This window comes from Lynx rufus, unplaced genomic scaffold (assembly GCF_022079265.1).
Source record: "Lynx rufus isolate CCGP_SWC_20201006 ecotype Redwood Valley unplaced genomic scaffold, mLynRuf1.p SCAF_2, whole genome shotgun sequence".
Classification (NCBI taxonomy): Eukaryota; Metazoa; Chordata; class Mammalia; order Carnivora; family Felidae; genus Lynx; species Lynx rufus.
In genome coordinates this window covers 215,182,084-215,200,595 of record NW_025814834.1, presented here as the reverse complement: position 1 = coordinate 215,200,595, position 18,512 = coordinate 215,182,084, and the positions used below count along the sequence as shown (strand labels likewise).

At 46.4% G+C, this 18,512-nt stretch overlaps 1 protein-coding gene across 1 annotated transcript in view; it reads left to right on the top strand.

Moving 5' to 3' along the window:
- PEX14 (peroxisomal biogenesis factor 14) overlaps positions 1 to 18,512 on the top strand; it is a 146,108-nt gene that overhangs the window by 110,264 nt on the left and 17,332 nt on the right. The window contains exon 4 of the mRNA XM_047083770.1: positions 7,964 to 8,092. Within this exon, the coding sequence (XP_046939726.1) occupies positions 7,964 to 8,092 (129 nt within the window). The remainder of the gene's footprint in view (positions 1 to 7,963; positions 8,093 to 18,512) is intronic.

Below are 18,512 nucleotides of genomic sequence, written 5' to 3'. Positions count from 1 at the left end.
AAACAAGAAATTAGAAAATGTGGATATCATTCTAATCCCAGTTTCTGGGCACATCTCTGTACCTTTTTGTGCCTTGGTTTTTCTCTTCGCGAAAATGAGGATAGCCATTTTAAGTGATTTTGCTCAGGATTCAGGGTTTCCCCCCTCCAAATATTCTCTTTGTTCTTAAAAAGTAATCATCCCTTTTGAATCAGAAATATATTCACATGGAATACATTTCATAAGGATAGACAGTGAACAAAGTGCCTTCAGTCTCCGTCCCCAGCTACCAGTCCCCTCCCTGTTGTAACCAGTATTTCCTGTGTCCTCTCTATTTTATGCATGTAGACACAACTAAGTAGAAGTGTTTGTGTGTGTGTGTACGTTGTGTGTGTGTGTGTGTTTTGTTTTGTTTGCACATAGAGGCTCTGTATATCCTTCACGTTTTCACCCTGGGCTCCATATATATTCTTTTTGTTTTTCTTCTTTTTTTTGAGGCGATTGATTGATTCTAAGAGTTTGCTTAGTAAAAATGTGCTAGCTGTGTCCGATAGTAGAGAGGAGCAGGCTCGTTCCCTGCTCGTGCTTGACCCTGCCCCCCCCCACCCCCCACCCCCGAACGTGGCGCTGAGAATCTGGTTCTGCCTCTGGGGCTCACCATGGGCTGTGGGTAAGTAAGTCACTGTCCCTCTCCAAGTCCTTTTCTCTTGATTTTTAAAACAGAAGGAAAGGGAAAGAATAAGAATAGGAGATAGACCAGATGAGCTCTAACTTTTCTCTCAGATCTGAATTTCTTGGTTTGGCTGTCAAAGGTGATTTTTTTTTTTTTTTTTTAAACACACTTCACTGCTTCTTCTAAAACAGGAGCAGGATTCCAGCAAGTATCGTTGAAAACGTTGATTAATTTGGCTTTTCTGCGTATGCACAAACATACCTTTGGCTTACCTGGCCCTTGGCATTCAGGTAGCTGTGATTCCTGATTATCACACCCTTTGGTCCTTAAAGATACTGCTCGTTCCCCAGGACTTGTTCAGTGCACCGTGGGAGGGCCGACTTCTCAGCCTGTTGCCAAGGACCTACTGGCTCAGACACTGCTGTCCATGACAGCCGGCAACAATATTTGCAATGCTGTTAATCCTTCGGAATTGATGATCAAATAACAAAATCAACTCCTCTTTGTTTTTGTTTTTAATTTAGCGGAGAGGGATTAAAAGGGGAGAAAAAAAAAACACCCTTTAGACTATAGATCTAAAAATAGACGTCACGGATGCTGATTGGAAACCCTCCCAGTCTTTCATATGAGAGATCTCAATTTGTGTTACACAGAGGGGCAGCTCACTTCTGTCTTGTTCACCAGTTATACTACTCCCCAGAGAAGCCCAATAAATTTTATAGGGAAGTTTCCTCCTTATGCGGAAGGAGCTAAGCTCAGTGACTGGTGTGGCTGAAGTAATTTAGGGCTCCAAGGGAGTACAGTGCGTCTGGCTTGTGGAACACCGTATCCGAAGCAAACGTACAAAACCCGGTCATCTCGGTCTTTGATGCTACAGAGCTCTGGATCCCGTGGCCCCAGCCTGTCTGATTTGGGAGGGAACTGCTCCCCCCAACTTGCATTTCATTCACCGCCCAGACGGTCCTTCTGCGTGCTCTATTGGTAGTGACAGCAGAGCTCGCCACTGCTGTGTGCTGGCGTTCTCACCACTAACCGTCTGAAACCTCCAAACTTGGACTTGGCTGAGTTTTTACGTCTCTCGTCTGCCTCTCTGAGACGCAGAGATCCTCTCCCACTGCCGTCTCTCTTCAGACTTCCAGTGGAGTCGGGCTGCCCGGTTCCTCAGTCTTGAAGCTAACCGTGCAATACGTTTTGCACTGGCTTTTTACTCAGTGATTTATACTCGGAGACGTGGCTGGGTGATATCCAGTGTCCTTTTGTCTTTGTGTTTATTTTTCTTGCACATTTAATGTATTTAAAGGATATATTGTCTTTATGGTTCACTGGGATAAGGAGGGGGTGGGTGCAAGTTTTAATGAGAGGTCCCTGGCTCCCTGTGTTGAGATGAGAATTATATTCTCGATGAGATATCTTTCTTTCTTCCCTTAGGTGGCAGGAGGCAGTGTTTTGCTGCTTTTTGAAATAGCATTTCTACCTAACGATTTTTAGAAGGGTACTGAGAGGACGTTCAATTTCAGGACATCATCAGCAACTTTTCTCCTGTTGTCTGAACTTTCCTCATTTAAGGAGACAGGGAAGTCTCATGTCTTGTTCCTGAATTTCCGTATCAGTATCAGGATGGTGGGAACCAGCCCTACCATCAGATCAATTTTTATAAAAACTGTTTCATTCGGGGCTGATGATGTTTGCAACTAGTTTTCTCAAAAACTGTTTCCACTGCATGGGAATAGTTAATCAGTAGAGGAGAAAGCACTTGGCTTATTTGCTTAATATTTTAACCAAGTGAATTAGACAGGTTGGGGGGCTGGGGGAGGGGATAAGAAAGTGGGTGGGGGAAGCCCCATAAACAAGGTGATATATAATATTTTTTTTGTTCTCCTTTTAAATAAATACCGATCAGCTTTATGTTCAGAGACAATAGGAGCCGTTGGCTTAAATTTGCAGTTTACTGTATTTATGGCTGTAATATCAAGGTGCTGCCGTCGTAATTTCATGCCCCAATGAGAAGAGCAAGGTCGAAGCAAATGCTTCCATCGGCATCTGCTAACACACTAACTCATAAACAAGGCCCGGCTGGATCAGGTGGCACGGAATAATACAGGCTAATGAAATACAGCACAGCTTTCCATTACTGTTAGTTTTTACAGTGTCGTCATTACGTGTAATTTATGTTTAAAAAATTCAATTTTATACAAGGCACTGGGAAATAGGGGTCTACAGGTCATCCAACGACTTTTAGAGGCTCTGAGAGTCCTTATTGTACTCTACTCTTCCAACAAAATGTTAATAAAATAAAATAAAAATACTTTTTTCCCCCCTTTCCCCTCCCCTAGCCTTTTCTGAGAGAGTTGATTTTTCTTTTAATTTGGGGAGTATTTTTAGCCAGCTGTCTTCTCTGCCTCATCTCCTCTCAGAGTGTGTGTGTGCATGGGGAGATAACTAGTTGTGTTCTCAGAGAGGTGACCCCCGCACGGTCTCCGCGCGTCCCAGATGAATCACCCGAGTCCTACACACGGAGGGACTGTGATGGGGGAGGCAGATGGCCAGAGTGGCCAGCCCGCAACCGCCACCCTGCGTCGCTGGCCCTCTGGCCCTGTTCCCTGATCCCAGTCAGACTTGACATTTTTATTATAAAACTCGGGCCAGGCTGGAAGGTGCCGTTGGGTGTTCATTACCTTGCTCATTTCCAAACTATTCCTAGCCCTGCTGTCCCGGTTGTTGTTTGACCTAAAAGACGCAGACAGTGCTGCTGTCTGCTGTCATCTGTCTTTCTGCTTCACCTGCACAGGGCCAGGCCCCGTGGCAGTGCTCAGCGGTCACTGAGGACAACATTGAGGTGACTTATTCTGAGAAACCCTTGCACAGCCAGTCCCGCAGGAAAAAGGCAGCTCTTCCCAGTGCCCAGTTTTGTCTGAGTCCCTGCAAAAGGACCCGCCGCAGCGGCTCCCAGCCAGTAGGCTGCGGCTCCCAGAGTCAACGGTTTGGTTTTGTTTGCATTTTAACCGAAACCTTTAGAAAAAGAAAACAAATCGGGTCTGTCTTCTAGGGGATACAAATAAGCAGGTGTGGCCGCCCCGAGGCCGTTCACTTCAGCTGCTGCAGCAGTAACATGGGGCTTTATCAATCAATAGCTTGTAGCTTGCTCGCTGAGTTCTTTTAAAAGAATCCCACCCTGGAGAAAGTGTTGGAAAAGAAATCTTTGACCCGCCTTCTGCACCAGAGCAGCAGCCGCCTCCTCGGGAAGGGCACTGGTTCTGAAAGTAGATTCCAGAGAAGAGAAAGAACAGCAAGTCCACCCCGATTCCGATGCCCGGTGCGCACGACCTTCACCTGCACGATCAGAACTGAGAGCTCTTGGTTTGGCCCGTCAGGCAGCGGTGGTCTTACGGGTGAAATGGCACTGCCTGTCAGAGGGAGGCGCCTGGCCTCCCGCTCACTTGGGACAGGTGCCCTCGCCCCGTTCTCTTCCTCTTGGCTAAAGCGAGCTCAGTGGATGGAATCACTGAGCGGGACTTTCTTAGTTTTACTCTCTATCAGCAATACATTTTAATTGTCACAGACCAGGGCTGATAGCTCTTGGAATTGGCAAGTGGCGGGGGTGAAGTTACTGAAAGCATCTAAGTGCAAAGGGCTGGTGATATCAGATGATGCAAATTGACACCCCAACTAAGGAAGATTTTCGGCTTTATTGAAATTGGCTAATTCTCCCAAAGGCAGCAGCTAACGGAAGACTTGAGGCAGCTAGGGGAGGGGAGGAGTTTGCCTGCCACAGGACGGTGACACCCTTCACCCCCCGTGTCTGCTCTGCTCAGCCCTTGCTCAGGTCCCTCTGCGGTTAGATTATTCCTTGCAGATAGCAATCAACTGGAAGGAAGTGTGTGTGTCTAATTTGCATGAGATTATTTAAAACAACAACAAAAAAAAAAAGGTCTGCATTAGTCAGGGTGATGGTAAACAACGCAAAGAGATGCCTTTTATAATATAGCCAGTGCCTCAGCGTTCACAGGCAAATATAATTCACTTCCAATTGGCGGTTTCCTTTATTATTCCTTTTAACCTTTTGGATTCTGCAAGGTCTCCATCTAAGCTCTCCGCCGTTTGTCTCGTGGGGGTGGGTGGGAACCTGGATGTCCTGTCCTGTGCCCCAGTCCCTCTTCCCTGAGGTCAGGGTTGTTTCAGCACCAGGAGCCCATGACTGGGTAGGTAAGTGTTGTGTCCTGAAAGAGATGACCCCCCCCCCCTTCCTGCCGAGGCTCTGAGAGTCCCGAATGAATTACCTGAGTGTACAGAGTCCTGAACCTGGTCTGTCCTCCCCACTGGGGCTGGGGCACTCAGAGGGAGAGGACACCAAGAGAGGCACAGGCACCAGTCTGTGTGAGGGCTTAGGATTTATTGGGAGTTAGACTATTAGAACGAGGCAGGGACCCTCGACCCTTGTCCCTCTGGGGTCGTTCAAAAAGTTGTGTAGGTGTCATTTGCAGATAGGATCCAGGCGTCGGCTTCCCGTGTTGTTGTGGCATAGCCCCAAAACACCATTCGTCGGCTCTTACCTGAGGCTGGGCTGCCAGCATGAGGGTGAGAAAGACCATTTAGTGCTTCTCTCAACCTCTCACAAGCTTGAAGACTTAGGACGGAATTTGGAATTTCGGAGCCTACCCTGTGTTGTTTCTGTGCTGGGGGGGGGGCGGCGGGGGAGAGGTCGCCAAAGCCTTGGGCTGTCAGCAGGCAGCACCACGCCCTAACTGGTATGATCAGAGGCATGTTTTCACCTTGCTTGGGTCTTAGTTGTTGTTTTTTATCTGTTAAATGAATGCAATGGCTGGGATAATGGTCCAGCTCTGAAATTATATTATTCAGTGAGATCATGAAAATGCTGATTTTTTTTTTTTTTTTACAAGAAGAAAAGTGATTCATTTTATGTAACTAAATCAAAGTCCCGGCCCTCTGGAGGATTAGGGATATCAGAATTCCAGCCAATGTAAATTTAGAGCATCAAATGATAAGGTCTCTGAAAAACAAGAGCTCGGAAGGAAGTGCTGATGCCCTTTAACCGCAGCCTCACTGGTGGGCTCGGCTGCAATAATGCAAGGAACATGTTTTATTAGGAAAACAGGCTCCGTAAAAGCCCGGGGCCAGAGGGCAGGACAGCGGGCAGGGAGTGCTGTCCCTTTAACCAGCTGCAGCTCTCGGGGCCGCAGCACAGCCCGTGACTTACTGTAGATTTCCCCAGCGCTAAACATTATCGTACTTGTTTATATTTGAAAGAGCCAGAAGGGAAAATGAGAATGCAACTCAATGCTCCTTTTGGGAAAATTATCCTCATTTGCAGCCAGCGGCTGACAAGGCACACGAACCACCAGGTTTATGAAATTCCGTAGTGTCCCAGTGACCATCAGCCCGTGCTGACGCCGCACGTGCACGCACTTCTCCAAGCAAGCGGCTGATGATGAGCTGGTTAGAGTGGGCCTTTCCTGCTGGAAACCTGGAAGGGGTTCCCCTCCCTCTCTGGAGGTTGACTGGCAGGCACTCTCAGGCTGGATGGAGCCCGAGAAGCACACGCTCAGGGTTCAGGGGTTTTCCTTCTGTCCTGCCCTTTTCTCTCGGGAGGCCTTGGGAGCAAGCTGGGCCATTTGGGAGGAGGAACGTCCCGTATAGCCCCCCACATACTCAGAGGTAGCTTTTGTATCTGAAGGCGCTCAGCGCCAGCCTTTTCATCTGCCACGTCAGTCTGTTGAGAGCGGGGTGCGCCGGGGGCCACCCCAGCAGCGTTCAGGCTTCACAGCACGGTAGCCTTGCCCACCACTGGCTGGCTCCTCTGTGTGCGGAGGGGGAAGGGGCAGAGCTGCAGTTTTAAATGGGGACAGCCCTCAACCGCTCAGCATAGGGAGGGGAACAAAGGGTCCGGGGCCGTTCAGAGTAGTTCAGGCCTTCTCCCTGACCACTTGCGTAGGGCCTGAAAAGTTGGAGAGGCGCTCGGCCAGCTACAGGCCCGTGAGGTGTGGGGCAGCGCTGCGCTTCGGAGCATTAATGTGCCCCATCTATTAGCCCCTCGGCACAGAGCATGCGGCACGAGGCTCTGGAAGATGCTGATCCTCTGAAGCTCCTTGTACTGGATGCACCCCCAGGGGCAGATACACCATGATGTGGCCTCTAATGGAGAGCTGCCGACCAGATGGGGAAAAGCTCTCGGCTCTCGTTTCAGAGCCTTATGTGGCGGCCGCACTGGATCCTGGGATTCCTGGAGCAGCACCGGCCGGCCAGAGTGGTCTTCGTGGGCTGGCCGTGACCTCCCCGCCGCTGCTCCCGCTCTTGGCGGCCCCAGCACTTTCGTACCCCCTGTAGCCACTTCTCGGGCCCGGCCCGCGGGGAAGTTTCTCTCACGCCTGTGCGCCACACTCCGTTCCTCTGCTCCGGGTTGGTTGGCACCCTCGTCCTCTTCCCCCAGAGCCGGCGGCCCCCGTCAGCCTCAGCCGTGTGTGCCCGCGGGAAATGGGGTCCCCGCGGCGCCCCCCGCCCCGGCCTTGTATTCTTCCACGGGCAGATCCTCTCCCCACGCTGTAGCCACTGCAGATGGCGCCCTGCTATTCCCTGCCGTCCGTCCGGAGCGAGCGCAGTGTGCTTCAGTGTCAGGAGGATTAAAACAAAGGGAAGCAGAAAAGCTAGCCAAAGGCGGTACAGGCAGCCTCTGCTAGGCTGGGGCAATAACCATCTGAAAGTTTGGGCCTGGCCTTGTTTTGATCTGTTTTCTTGTTTTATTTTCTTCTTTACATTCTATATCCCATTCATACTAATCACAGTCAGTCCTGATTTTTCTTTTTATTTCTGCATTTGTCATAAAATAAAGCAAATTATTCCCGTCTTCGGAAACGATCGAGACTAATTAGTCGTCTCACCCAATAATTAGTTTTTTGTTTCCCTGTCTGTTTTCATGCATTATTGTTAGTTTTTTCCCCTCTTTTTTTAACACCATTACAGATTAAAATGAGCCACATTTGCAGTTGATGGTATCTGTTTTCGGGGGAAGAATGGAGAATTGCAGTACGGAGCGACTTCAGAAGCAGCAATAAACTCAAGGATAAATTAAGGAAATTGAATGAGCCACATTTGGAAGCAGTGTTGAGGCTAATATTCTGTCGCTTAAGGTTAAATTGCAACCGGGAGAGGTTCCGGAGAATCCGAAATCGGGGAGGAAACTTACCACGATGCTAGGCAGTCTGTGGCTCTAGGGGTCGTTTCTCAATGAAGATTTCGTTGCGGCCATGGACAGTGGCAAAAGGTATTCACCTGCAATTATGTCCTCTTCTCCCCCAGGGCTGACAGATGAAGAGATCGATTTGGCTTTCCAGCAGTCGGGCACGGCTGCCGAAGAGCCTCCGTCCTTGGGGCCGGGCACACAGGTGGTTCCTGTCCAGCCCCCTCACCTCATTTCTCAGCCGTACAGTAAGTCACCCACTCAAACGCCTGCTGTAACCTTGATTGGGGTTGAGGATTCCGGCCACAGAGCAGGGCTTCCACCTCCCAGACTCCGCAAGCGTAGAGCCCGGGATGAGGAGATGGCTCTTGGGTTTTTCCAAAAGAACGTGACACACCCAGATCCCCTCCTAGACAAACTTTTAAATATGTGACAAGGGTGTAAGCAGAGACAAGGGACCAGAATAAATGAGTTTATCGTGTTGTTTCATATATTTGGGTTACAAGCAAGAATCTGTAGAAGTATTTCTTGGTTGTTTCCAGTTTCTTACATCATGCGTTTGCCCGTCACTCTTCCACGAATAAGAACATGAACGTCTGATTCATGACTGCATTCTCGTTTGCTCACTGAAATAACTTCTCTCCTAATTTTATTTTTTAAAGTTAATATTAGTAGATTTAAGGCGGTGTCTCCCACCCACCCCCTTTCTCCCCTTCCTTCCTTCCTTCCTTCCTTCCTTCCTTCCTTCCCTCCCTCCCTCCCTCCCTCCCTCCCTCCCTCCCTTCCTCCCTTCCTCATCCTGGCTACACCATGTATATTTATGCATTGACAGTCTGTTAGAGAATTTCAGATTAAATGTAAAGGTCCTTTTTTTGAATGTAGCTTTTAATTGTTACATGAGAACATGACCCATGTTGTTTTTAAGTGAAGCTGTTTTAGGAATAAAGGTTCCTCAAACTAGTAATGAGTGTCCAGACCTTCAAAAATACAGCCAGAACCCCTTCTTTAAATCACTTATAAAAAGTCTAAAAATGGTTAAAATTGACTTCAGAGTGATGGAAAATAGCTCCAGTTTCGTGTCTTCAACGTAACTCAGCCTTGGATCTGTTGTCTTTCAAGACGCCTTTTCTATAATTGTCTTCATTTTAATTGTCTATCTCAGAAGTTTTAGTTTTTCAAAACATGTTAATTTAAAACAGTGCCTATCAGAGTTTGAAAGGCCTAGCTTTAAATGCCAGGCTTGATTGGACCCTTACCACGTGGTCTGGAGCTACCTTCCGGCTCTTGCTTTGCTGTCCTCCTCACTGGCCCCGGCATCACAGGGGCCGGGGCGTCACAGACCTCACTTAGATCTGCCCTTTCTTTTGCTTTCTGGGTGAGGCAAAGTAGCACGCTGTCAGTTTCACCTCATCCGTGGTCACCTTGTCCAGCGGAACACCGGTGTCACGTGACCTCTGGGCCCAGAGAAATGGTGCTCAGCGGTGAGCCTTGTATTGGAGCTTCTGAGTCAGTAGCAACTACTTGTCAGCCTGGGACTCACTTCTCCTTCCTGGCCAGTATTCTTTCCGATCTATCGTGTTTGTCTTGGGTCACTAAACATGCTCTCCGTGTTTCCTTTTAACCAAAGGCCAGCTCTCCACACTTTTTCTTTGGTTGTGTCCCTGGGCCCAGCCATTTAATGGCATTTGTTGAGGACAGGCAGTGGCAGCTGGGGTGTAGAATTTTCTAAGACGCACATCTGTTCTATTCCAGCTGTTTTCTCCATGCTTAAAACCAAGCAGGTCTCTCAGCTACTTGGAAACTTCTTGCTCAGAACAGATTCTTCTGGTTGGTCACAGAGTTGGCCTGAAACATCATACATGTGCCTACTTTTGGTAGACACAGAGGGTCATTTACACTGTTGGTCTTTCTGAAAGGGCGAAAGAAAGAGCTGGGGAGGGGCAGGACTGTCATTTAAGTTATTCTTCTGTCCAGGTCTCTCTGAGAAAAAGCATTACATGTTTAGGTATTTAGGTAGGAGTATTTTTAAGAGACTCCCAGCCCTAAAAATAAAATACATCTTCTTAGAGACAGACTCCTTCCTGCTTTGACTCTAGTGTAAAAACAATGGCAATGGCAATTTTTAAATCCCTGAAGTTTCTACTTGTCACTGCTGAGCTTCATCCCTCTGGTACTGCCGCACCCGCTCCTTTCAGCTCCGGGGGTGACTCTACCTCTGCACTTCTGTACTTTTGCCAAGAGGTGTCAAAACTGCTCAAAAAAAAAAAAAAAAAAAAAAAGCTTGATTTTGATTAATATAGAGAAACAAGACTTTGCCTGACTGATAATAAAACTGATAAATGACATTTGAATTACTTGTAGCGGTAATTTATTACATAAAATATCTTTTATTTGACATGCGATTAGTTGCTGGAAGCATCACTCAATCTGACTAGTTTAAACATGCTCTAAAATGAACCCCAGTAAAAACCAGGGCTGTCTGCTGCTGGCGTTATGAAATATACTAATCCTGGAGTGAGGAAAAAATCTGACTTTAAATATTTAAATGATTAATTGGGTTTATATATTTTTTTTACCTTTCTAACCCCCTTAATTACAAGCAAACTCAGGGGAGTTTCTGAACTAGGTGTGCAATCTGCATGCTTATCACTGAGGCATTGTCTGCGTCCCGGGAGGGATTTATGGCCTCCACTCATGTGTGTTCCTGCCCATTTTACATCCAGAGCCCTTGCCTTCCCATGTCTTGGCTCTTTAAGGACAGACATTCCATCTCTGAACCCAAGCCTGGAAAATGGTATTCTCTGGGCACAGCCCCAGATGCTCACGCCTCGGGGAAGGATAGCTTTTTCAAGACCACCTCCGGGAGCCCACTGCTCTTGGATGATCACCTCTGGTCTTGCCGGCCCTTCTGCTTCATGGCAGATGTCCCACTCGGTGCCTCTTTTGGTGTCTCGGCTCTTTGGTGAATGTGGTTGACCTTGAGATGGTAGTCAGTGGCCTGTGTGTCAGCAAAGAGAACTTGGACACCTGCCGGCATGGTACCGGGTCAATCCATCCGCATTTATTAAGCACCTATCGTATACTCAGTACACTATCGTCAGAGATACAAAACGTGATCCTTCAAGATCCTGTAGGTTCTCTGGGAGAGAGAAGATAAACTCTTAAGAAAAGATAATAGTATAAGACATTGTGATTTAATGCCAAAATTAATTACACAGACAAGAAATTTTGTAAGAATACAGAAAAGAGAAAAATTAATGTGGGCTAGAGAAGTCAGAGAAGGCTTTGTGAAAGCAGTAGGAGGCTGACACCGAGGGAAACTCGGTGTCACCTGGTGTGAGAATAAACCCGTGTTGTCAGGGCTGAAAGGAAAGTCGGGCAGAGCTCAGGAAAAGTCAGGCTGGGATTCGAGAGGAAATCTGACGTTCTCTGCTTCTCGTTTTGCTTGCTTTTTGTTCGACGTTGAATCGGGAATCAGTATGTGTGGACATCTGTGGTGCCTGCCCAGGCCCAAACATAAAGTTCTGCTGAATGCTCGACTGATTGGTTTGTTCCGGGCTGATTTTTCTTCTTTCCTCCCAAAGAAACAAGAAGCAAGGTAGCTTTGAGAGTTAGGCAGGGCCAGCGTAAATTTTGTAGGGTCATATGTTTTTCCTAGGCTTAAATATTTTCCCTCACTGTCTTTGGTAACCAATTTAGGTCTTTCACAGACGGACCTATAGCTTCAGTTAGGGTGTAAATGTGTGAGTGATGAAAGGCTTTGACACCTCGATTAGAAATCCTGAGAGTGCATGGTCTCAGTTTGCTTCTTCATAGACCTGTTTAGTAGCATATACTTACCCTCGATTATCTTCATTCAGTGAGCAAGCACTTTTTACTATATTCCTGCTATGGGCCAGGCACTGTGCTAGACCCCGGGGATGAAAAGATTAATAAGGCCTAACTGCTGTCTCCTGTGTTTCCTGTCCAGCCGGAGAGGCAGTTAAGCAAAGAGCAGTGCCTCTGAGGTAGATCCGGGTGAGGCCAGTGGCACAGACGAGGCAAAGGGGCACTTCATAGAACAGGGGGGGATGCTTCGCTGGGTGTGAAGGGCCTGGGGGAGCGGTGGTTGGTTCATTGACCAACCAAGATGGACGAGAGCATCCAGGCTAAGGCAAAGGCGTGTGGACACGAAGCCGTGTGATGTTCAGTGGCCGGAGCCTGGGATGGCAGTGCCAGAAGGGAGGCCTGGCGTGGGAGGTGGCAGCCAGGTCATCACCCTCACGGAGGAACAGTCAAGAGCACACTGAGTATTTCTCTTCAAGATGCATCATCGGATTATTTTTGAGGCTGTATTACCTGTTTGACGATACTGTTCTTAGACTAATATTAAAACCATTTGTATCCTCTGAGAAGATGCTGCGTGGGGAGCTAGGGGAGACATTCCGGGAGTGTGCTGGATGAGGCGGTGGTCCACATGCTCTGCCTGTAGCTCTTCCCCTCTTCTTTGCCTGGCCAGCTCGTTGCTGTTCTTTGGGATTGGGGTCAGCTGCCAGCCCCTCTAGGGACTCTTTCAGATGCCTCCATTCCAGTGGGATGGAGGTTCCCCTTGGCCTGCTCAGCCCTGCTCACTTTAATGTTTATTCACTGTCTTTTCTATTAAATCATGAGTTCCTTGGATTAGAGGCAGGTTGTTTGTTTTTGTTGTGTTGTGTTTTGTTTTTTTAATCTATTACCCAAGGCTGTGACTTAGCAGGTGCTCTAGAAGTGCTTGTTGAGTGGATAGATGGTGGTGGAAATGTGCCCCTAGAATTGAAAGGCTGTCTTGTGTTACCATCAGCTGGGAGGAGCTTCCCGGGGAACCAGCGAATGGGACCTTCTGTGTGCTCGGCCGTGCAGGCCGTGGGAGCAGAGGACGGGCCTTGCCTTCAGGAGGCCATGTAACCACTTAGAGGGAATGCCAGTGCTTGGGGAAGGACAGTAAAGACTAACCCATGCCATCTTGCTTGGGGTGAATGGTGAGAGCTTTTGGAATTTCTGAAGACACATGTCACTTTTTGCTTATATAGAAGTTACTGGTTTGTGTATTGAAGAAAACATTTCTCTAACTTTTAGGAAATTACATTTTTCTTCTTTTGTCCAAGTGGCTGGTTTAGAATAGCAGCTTTTCAGGAGTGAGCACCCCGTCCGTTCTGTTTGCTTTGTGCCACACCCATAGTGGAGCCGTGTGGGTGCCACATAAATGCCATTTGTAGATACCGAGGAGGGCCAGTGTCCCAGGCAGGAACCAAGTGAAGAGATCCATTCCCTAGGTTTTTTCGGCCAGTGAAGGTGTCTTTGGTGTTGGTGGTAGGTAGGATTATATCTTTGCTCACAGTGCACTGTGTTCATTTTATAAGATTCCTCAACAAATAACAGAAAACCCCAAATAAGAGTGACCCAAACGAAACAGAAGAGTATTTCTCGGTTATGGTCACGTAGGTGGCCGAGACTCTCTGCTCTGCATCTCTGACACCTGGCTGGCATCTGTCTTGTGTTCCGGCGTGACTTCCCCAACTCCCACCCTCCCATCTGCTGTCCAGCCAGCAAGAGTGAGGAGAAGGAGAGTAAAGGACCCACCTCTTGGAAATTGCCCCCATCATTTTCACTTCCTGCCCACTGGCGGGAACTCGGTCACATGGCCACACCTGCCTGCACAGGAGGCTGAGAAATGCAGTCCTTGTCCCGGTGGGCCACGCTCCCAGCTTTTCGTATCTCACAGAAAGTCTGAGTTAGAATGAACACTGACTTCCAGATGATGGTTACCTCTGGGTGCAGAGGAGCACACGGCTGGTTGCAGTGGTATTTGGAAAGCTCTAGCTGGTAAAGTCGGTGGGTTTAGGATTGCCGATTTTATTATTATGCTTCCTAACATATAAATGTTATATTGTTTTGTATGTATCATAACTTACCAGAGGGCATTTTTAAAAGTTGAATTTGAACTAAAATCGAACCACCCTATGATCTAGCGATTGTACTACGAGGTATTTACCCAAAGGATACAAAAATGCAGACATGCACCCCAATGTTTATAGCAGCACTATCAACAATAGTCAAACAATGGAGAGAGCCCAAATGTCCATCGACTGATGAGTGGATAAAGATGTAGTATATACATACACATAACGGAATATTAGCCATCAAAAAGAATGAAACATTGCCATTTGCAATGACGTGGTTGGAGCTAGAGTGTATTATGCTAAGCGAAATAAGTCCATCAGGAAAAGACAGATAGCATATGATTTCACTCACATGTGGAATTGAAGAAACAAAACGGATGAACATATGGAAAGGGGGGGGAAGAGAAGAGAGGGAAACAAACCACAAGAGACTCTTAATGATAGAGAACAAACTGAAAACTGATGGAAGGAGGTAGGTGGGAGATGGGCGAAGTGAGTGATGGATATTAAGGAGGGCACTTGATGGGGCACTTGGGTGGTTTAGTCGGTTAAGTGTCTGACTCTTGGTTTTGGCTCAGGTCATGATCTCACGAGTTTGTGAGATCGAGCCCTGCATCTGGCTCTGTGCTGGTGGCTCATAGCCTGCTTGGGATTCTCCGCGCACCACCCCCCCCCCCCGCTTCTCCCCCACTAGTGCTTGCACTCTCAAAAAATAAATAAACTTAAAAAAAGAAAGGGGCGCTTGTGATGAGCGCTGGGTGTTGTATGTAAGTGACAAATCACTGAATTCTGCTCCTTAAACCGATATTGCACTGTATGTTAACGAACTAGAATTTGAATTAAAAAAAAATTTTTTTTTTTAAAGTTGAATTTGAATTCTCAGGTCTTGCTTTTCCCTTTGGTCTCAGCTGCTAACTGAGCAGAGAGAGAATGTAGAGCCCCCGCTGCTGGGTCTTGTTCTCAATCACTGTTGGCTCCCTCCAGCTCCACTCCTCATTTTAAAAATTCTAACAACTTCTTTTTCTAAATCAGCTTTATTGAGGTATCATTTACCTAAAATAAAATGCACTTACTTGTACAATGCGACTTTTGGCAGGCATACACTGTGGGCATCACCACATTGTAGAACATTTGCAATGCCCCAGAAGGTTCCCGTGTGCCCTGTTCCCAGCCAGTCCGACTCTGGGGCATCCCTTGGTCTGCCTTCCATTGCTTCTGATGAGATTTTTTTTTTTTTTTCCCCTAGGGTTTTATATAAATAAAATGGAATCCTTCAGTACACACTCTCTTGTCTGGTCTTCCCCTCAGCATAATGTTTTTGAGCTCTATCCAAGTCACTGTGCATATCAGGGCTTATTTCCTTCTTATTACTGAGTGGTATTCCATGGTGTAGGGGCATCTCAGTTTGTCCATCCACCAGCAGAGGGGCTCCAGGCTGTTTCCAGTTCTGAGCTATTACCCTTAAAGCTCTTATGAATGTTTGGGTGTGAGTCTGTATGTTTCTGTAGCTCTTGGGTAAATGCCTAGGAGTAGAGTTGCTGGGTTATATGGTAAGTGGATGTCTGTCTCCATACGAAACCGCCAAACTGGTTTTCAAAGTGGTCGTACTATTTCACGCCCCCATCAGCAGTGAGAGATGCAGTGGCTGAGTATGGGTGCTAGCAGTTGGTATTCTGGGTCTTTTTAAAGTCCGCCATTTTAATGTGTATACAGTGGTATCCCACAGTGGTTTGAGTTTACATTTCTGGGATGGCTAATCCTGCTGAGCATCTTTTTACGTGCATATCGTCCATTTGCATGCCTTCCTTTTTGAAGTGGCCCTTGCCATCTTTTGCCTCTTTAATTGTCTTCTTGAGTTGGAAGAGTTCTTTATATCTTCCGGATTCGCATGCTTTGTCAGATGTGTGTGGTGTTTGTATTTCCTCCCAAAGTGACTAGCCTTTTCTTTTCCTTTAGATTGCCTTTTAAAAAAGATTTTAAATTTGGTGCCATCTATTTTTTTTGTTTCTTTACAGTTTATGGTTTTGATGTCCTGTCTGTGAAGACTTTACTTTCCCCCCAAGGTTGGAGAGGTTTTCTCCTAGAGGTTTATAGTGTATGCTTTAACGTCAAGATCTGTGATTCATTTTTAGTTAATTTTTATGTATGGTATAATGTGAAAGTCAAGGTTCATTTTTGCCTGCATGGATATCCAGTTGTGCCAGCACCATATGGACAAAAGATTATCCTATTCCCATTGAGTTATTTGTCCTTCTATCAAAAATCAATTGTTTAGGGGCACCTGGGTGGCTCAGTTGGTTAAGCCTCCGAGTTCAGCTCAGGTCACGATCTCACGGTTTGTGGGCTCAAGCCCTATGTTGGGCTCTGTGCTAACAGCTCAGAGCCTGGAGCCTGCTTGGGATTCTGTGTCTCCCTCTCTCTCTGTCCCTCCCCTGCTCGTGCTCTGTCTCTGTCTCTCAAAATGTGAATTAATGTTAAAAAAAAAATCAATTGCTTATATATGCATGGGTCTGTTTCTATACTCTTTTTTTTTTAAAAAAAAATTAAGTTTATTTATGTTTTGAGAGAGAGAGAGCAGGCAAGGGGCATAGAGAGAGGGAGACAGAGGATCTGAAGCAGGCTCTGTGCTGTCATCGCAGAGCCTGATGCGGGGCTTGATTGAACTCATAAACCGTGAGATCATAACCTGAGCTGAAGTTGGACACTTACCTGACTGAGCCTCCCAGGCATTCTAAAAAAAAAATTTTTTTTTAAAACAAGCTACTGGAGTATATTTTACGTATTATAACACTCACCCTTTTCAAATGTACAGTTCCTGACTTCTGGTAACTTACTGAGTGATGCACTCATAGTCTGTGTTGGAGCACTTTCATTCTTCCCCATCAGATTCTTTGTGCCCCTTTACTGATAACCTCCCCTCTTGCCCCAGGCAAGCACTAATCTGCTTTCTGTCCCTTTCCTGGATGTTTCAGGTAAATGGAATCTTGCAATATACGGTCCCTTGTGCCTGCCTTTCGCTCAGTTAGCACAGTTATTTTTGGAGCTCTTCTATGGGGCAGCAGGTAGCAGGACTTCCTTTTTATTGCTGAAGAGTGCACCCGTTGTATGGACGTACCATCTTATGTCTGTGGGTTCACCAGTTGATGGATGACTGTCTCCAGTTTGGCCTAAAGTGAATCGTACTGCTAAGAGCATTTGTGTGCAAGTCTGATGTGGACGTATGTTTCCATTCCTCTTGGGTCGACCTCCAGGAGTTGAATCACTAGGTCATATGGCGGTTTTGTATTTCTGGATTTCTATTAATTTTTCTCTTAGACAGCTTTTTAAGAAATGCTTATTTATTACTTTTGAGTGACAGAGAAAGAGAGAAGGCACCCAAGAGTGGGGGAGGGGCAGAGAAAGAGGGAGACAAGAGGATCTGAAGTGGGCTTTGTGCTGACAGCAGACAGCCTGATGGGGGGCTCGAACGCACGAACCCAAGACCATGACCTGAGCCCAAGTTAGATGCTTAACCTGAGCCACCTAGGCGCCCCTGGGCAGCTTTTTTTGAAGTGTAATTTATACACAGTAAGATTAATCAATTTTAGGTGTACAGTTTAATGAATTGTACAAATTGTAATTCATTTAACTCCTGTAACCAACACTACAGCCACAATATAGAAAACGTCCATGACCCCAGAAAGTTTCTTTGTGCTCTTTGCATCTGTCCCCTCCCCAACTTCAGTTTCCTTCCAACCAGCAATCTATTCTGGGTTACTAAAGTTCTTACCTTTCAGAAATTTTCATGTAAATGGTATCATATAGCATGTAATCTTTTGTGTCTGGTTTCTTTACCCTAACTTGATGCTTTGAGACTGATCCATGTAGAGATACATCTACCTGTCAAGTTGTACACAAACACACACACACAGTTTTTAGGTTTAGCCATATATGAACGTGTATGTGATAGGATTTCATTGTACTTGTCATTTGTATCTTCCTGATGACTGATGATATTTTCACGTGCTTATTGGCCATTCTTACATCTTTCATGGAGTATCTCTTCTAGTCTTCTGCTCACACTTTTTTCTAAAAAAAGTGTCTTTTCATTGTTGAGTTGTATAGATACAGCTCTTTATCAAATACATGATTTGCAGATATTTTCCCCCAACCTATGACTTAACTTTTTCATTTTCTTGGTGGTGCCTTTTGAAAAGCCCAAGTTTAAATTTTTGATCGTGTCCATTTTGTTCTTTTTTTCCTCCTCTTTTGTGACTCATTCTTTTTGTATTTGTTTTTTTTTTTTTTTTTTTTTTTTTTTTTAAAAATTTTTTTTTTTTCAACGTTTATTTATTTTTGGGACAGAGAGAGACAGAGCATGAACGGGGGAGGGGCAGAGAGAGAGGGAGACACAGAACCAGAAACAGGCTCCAGGCTCTGAGCCATCAGCCCAGAGCCCGACGCGGGGCTCGAACTCACGGACCGTGAGATCGTGACCTGGCTGAAGTCGGACGCTTAACCGACTGCGCCACCCAGGCGCCCCTCATTCTTTTTGTATTTGAAGATGTCTTTGCTTGCCCCAAGGATTTCCTTCTCTGTTTTCTGTTTTCTTACAGCAGCTTTAGAGTTTTTGCTTTCTGGCTTTGGTGTGCGATCCACTTTGAGTTAATGTGTGTGTATGAAACAAGGTGAGAGTTGAGATTCACTCTCTTCCCTCTGTGGCTCTCCAGTTGTCCCAGCACAGTTGTTACAGAGATTATCTTTTCCCTGG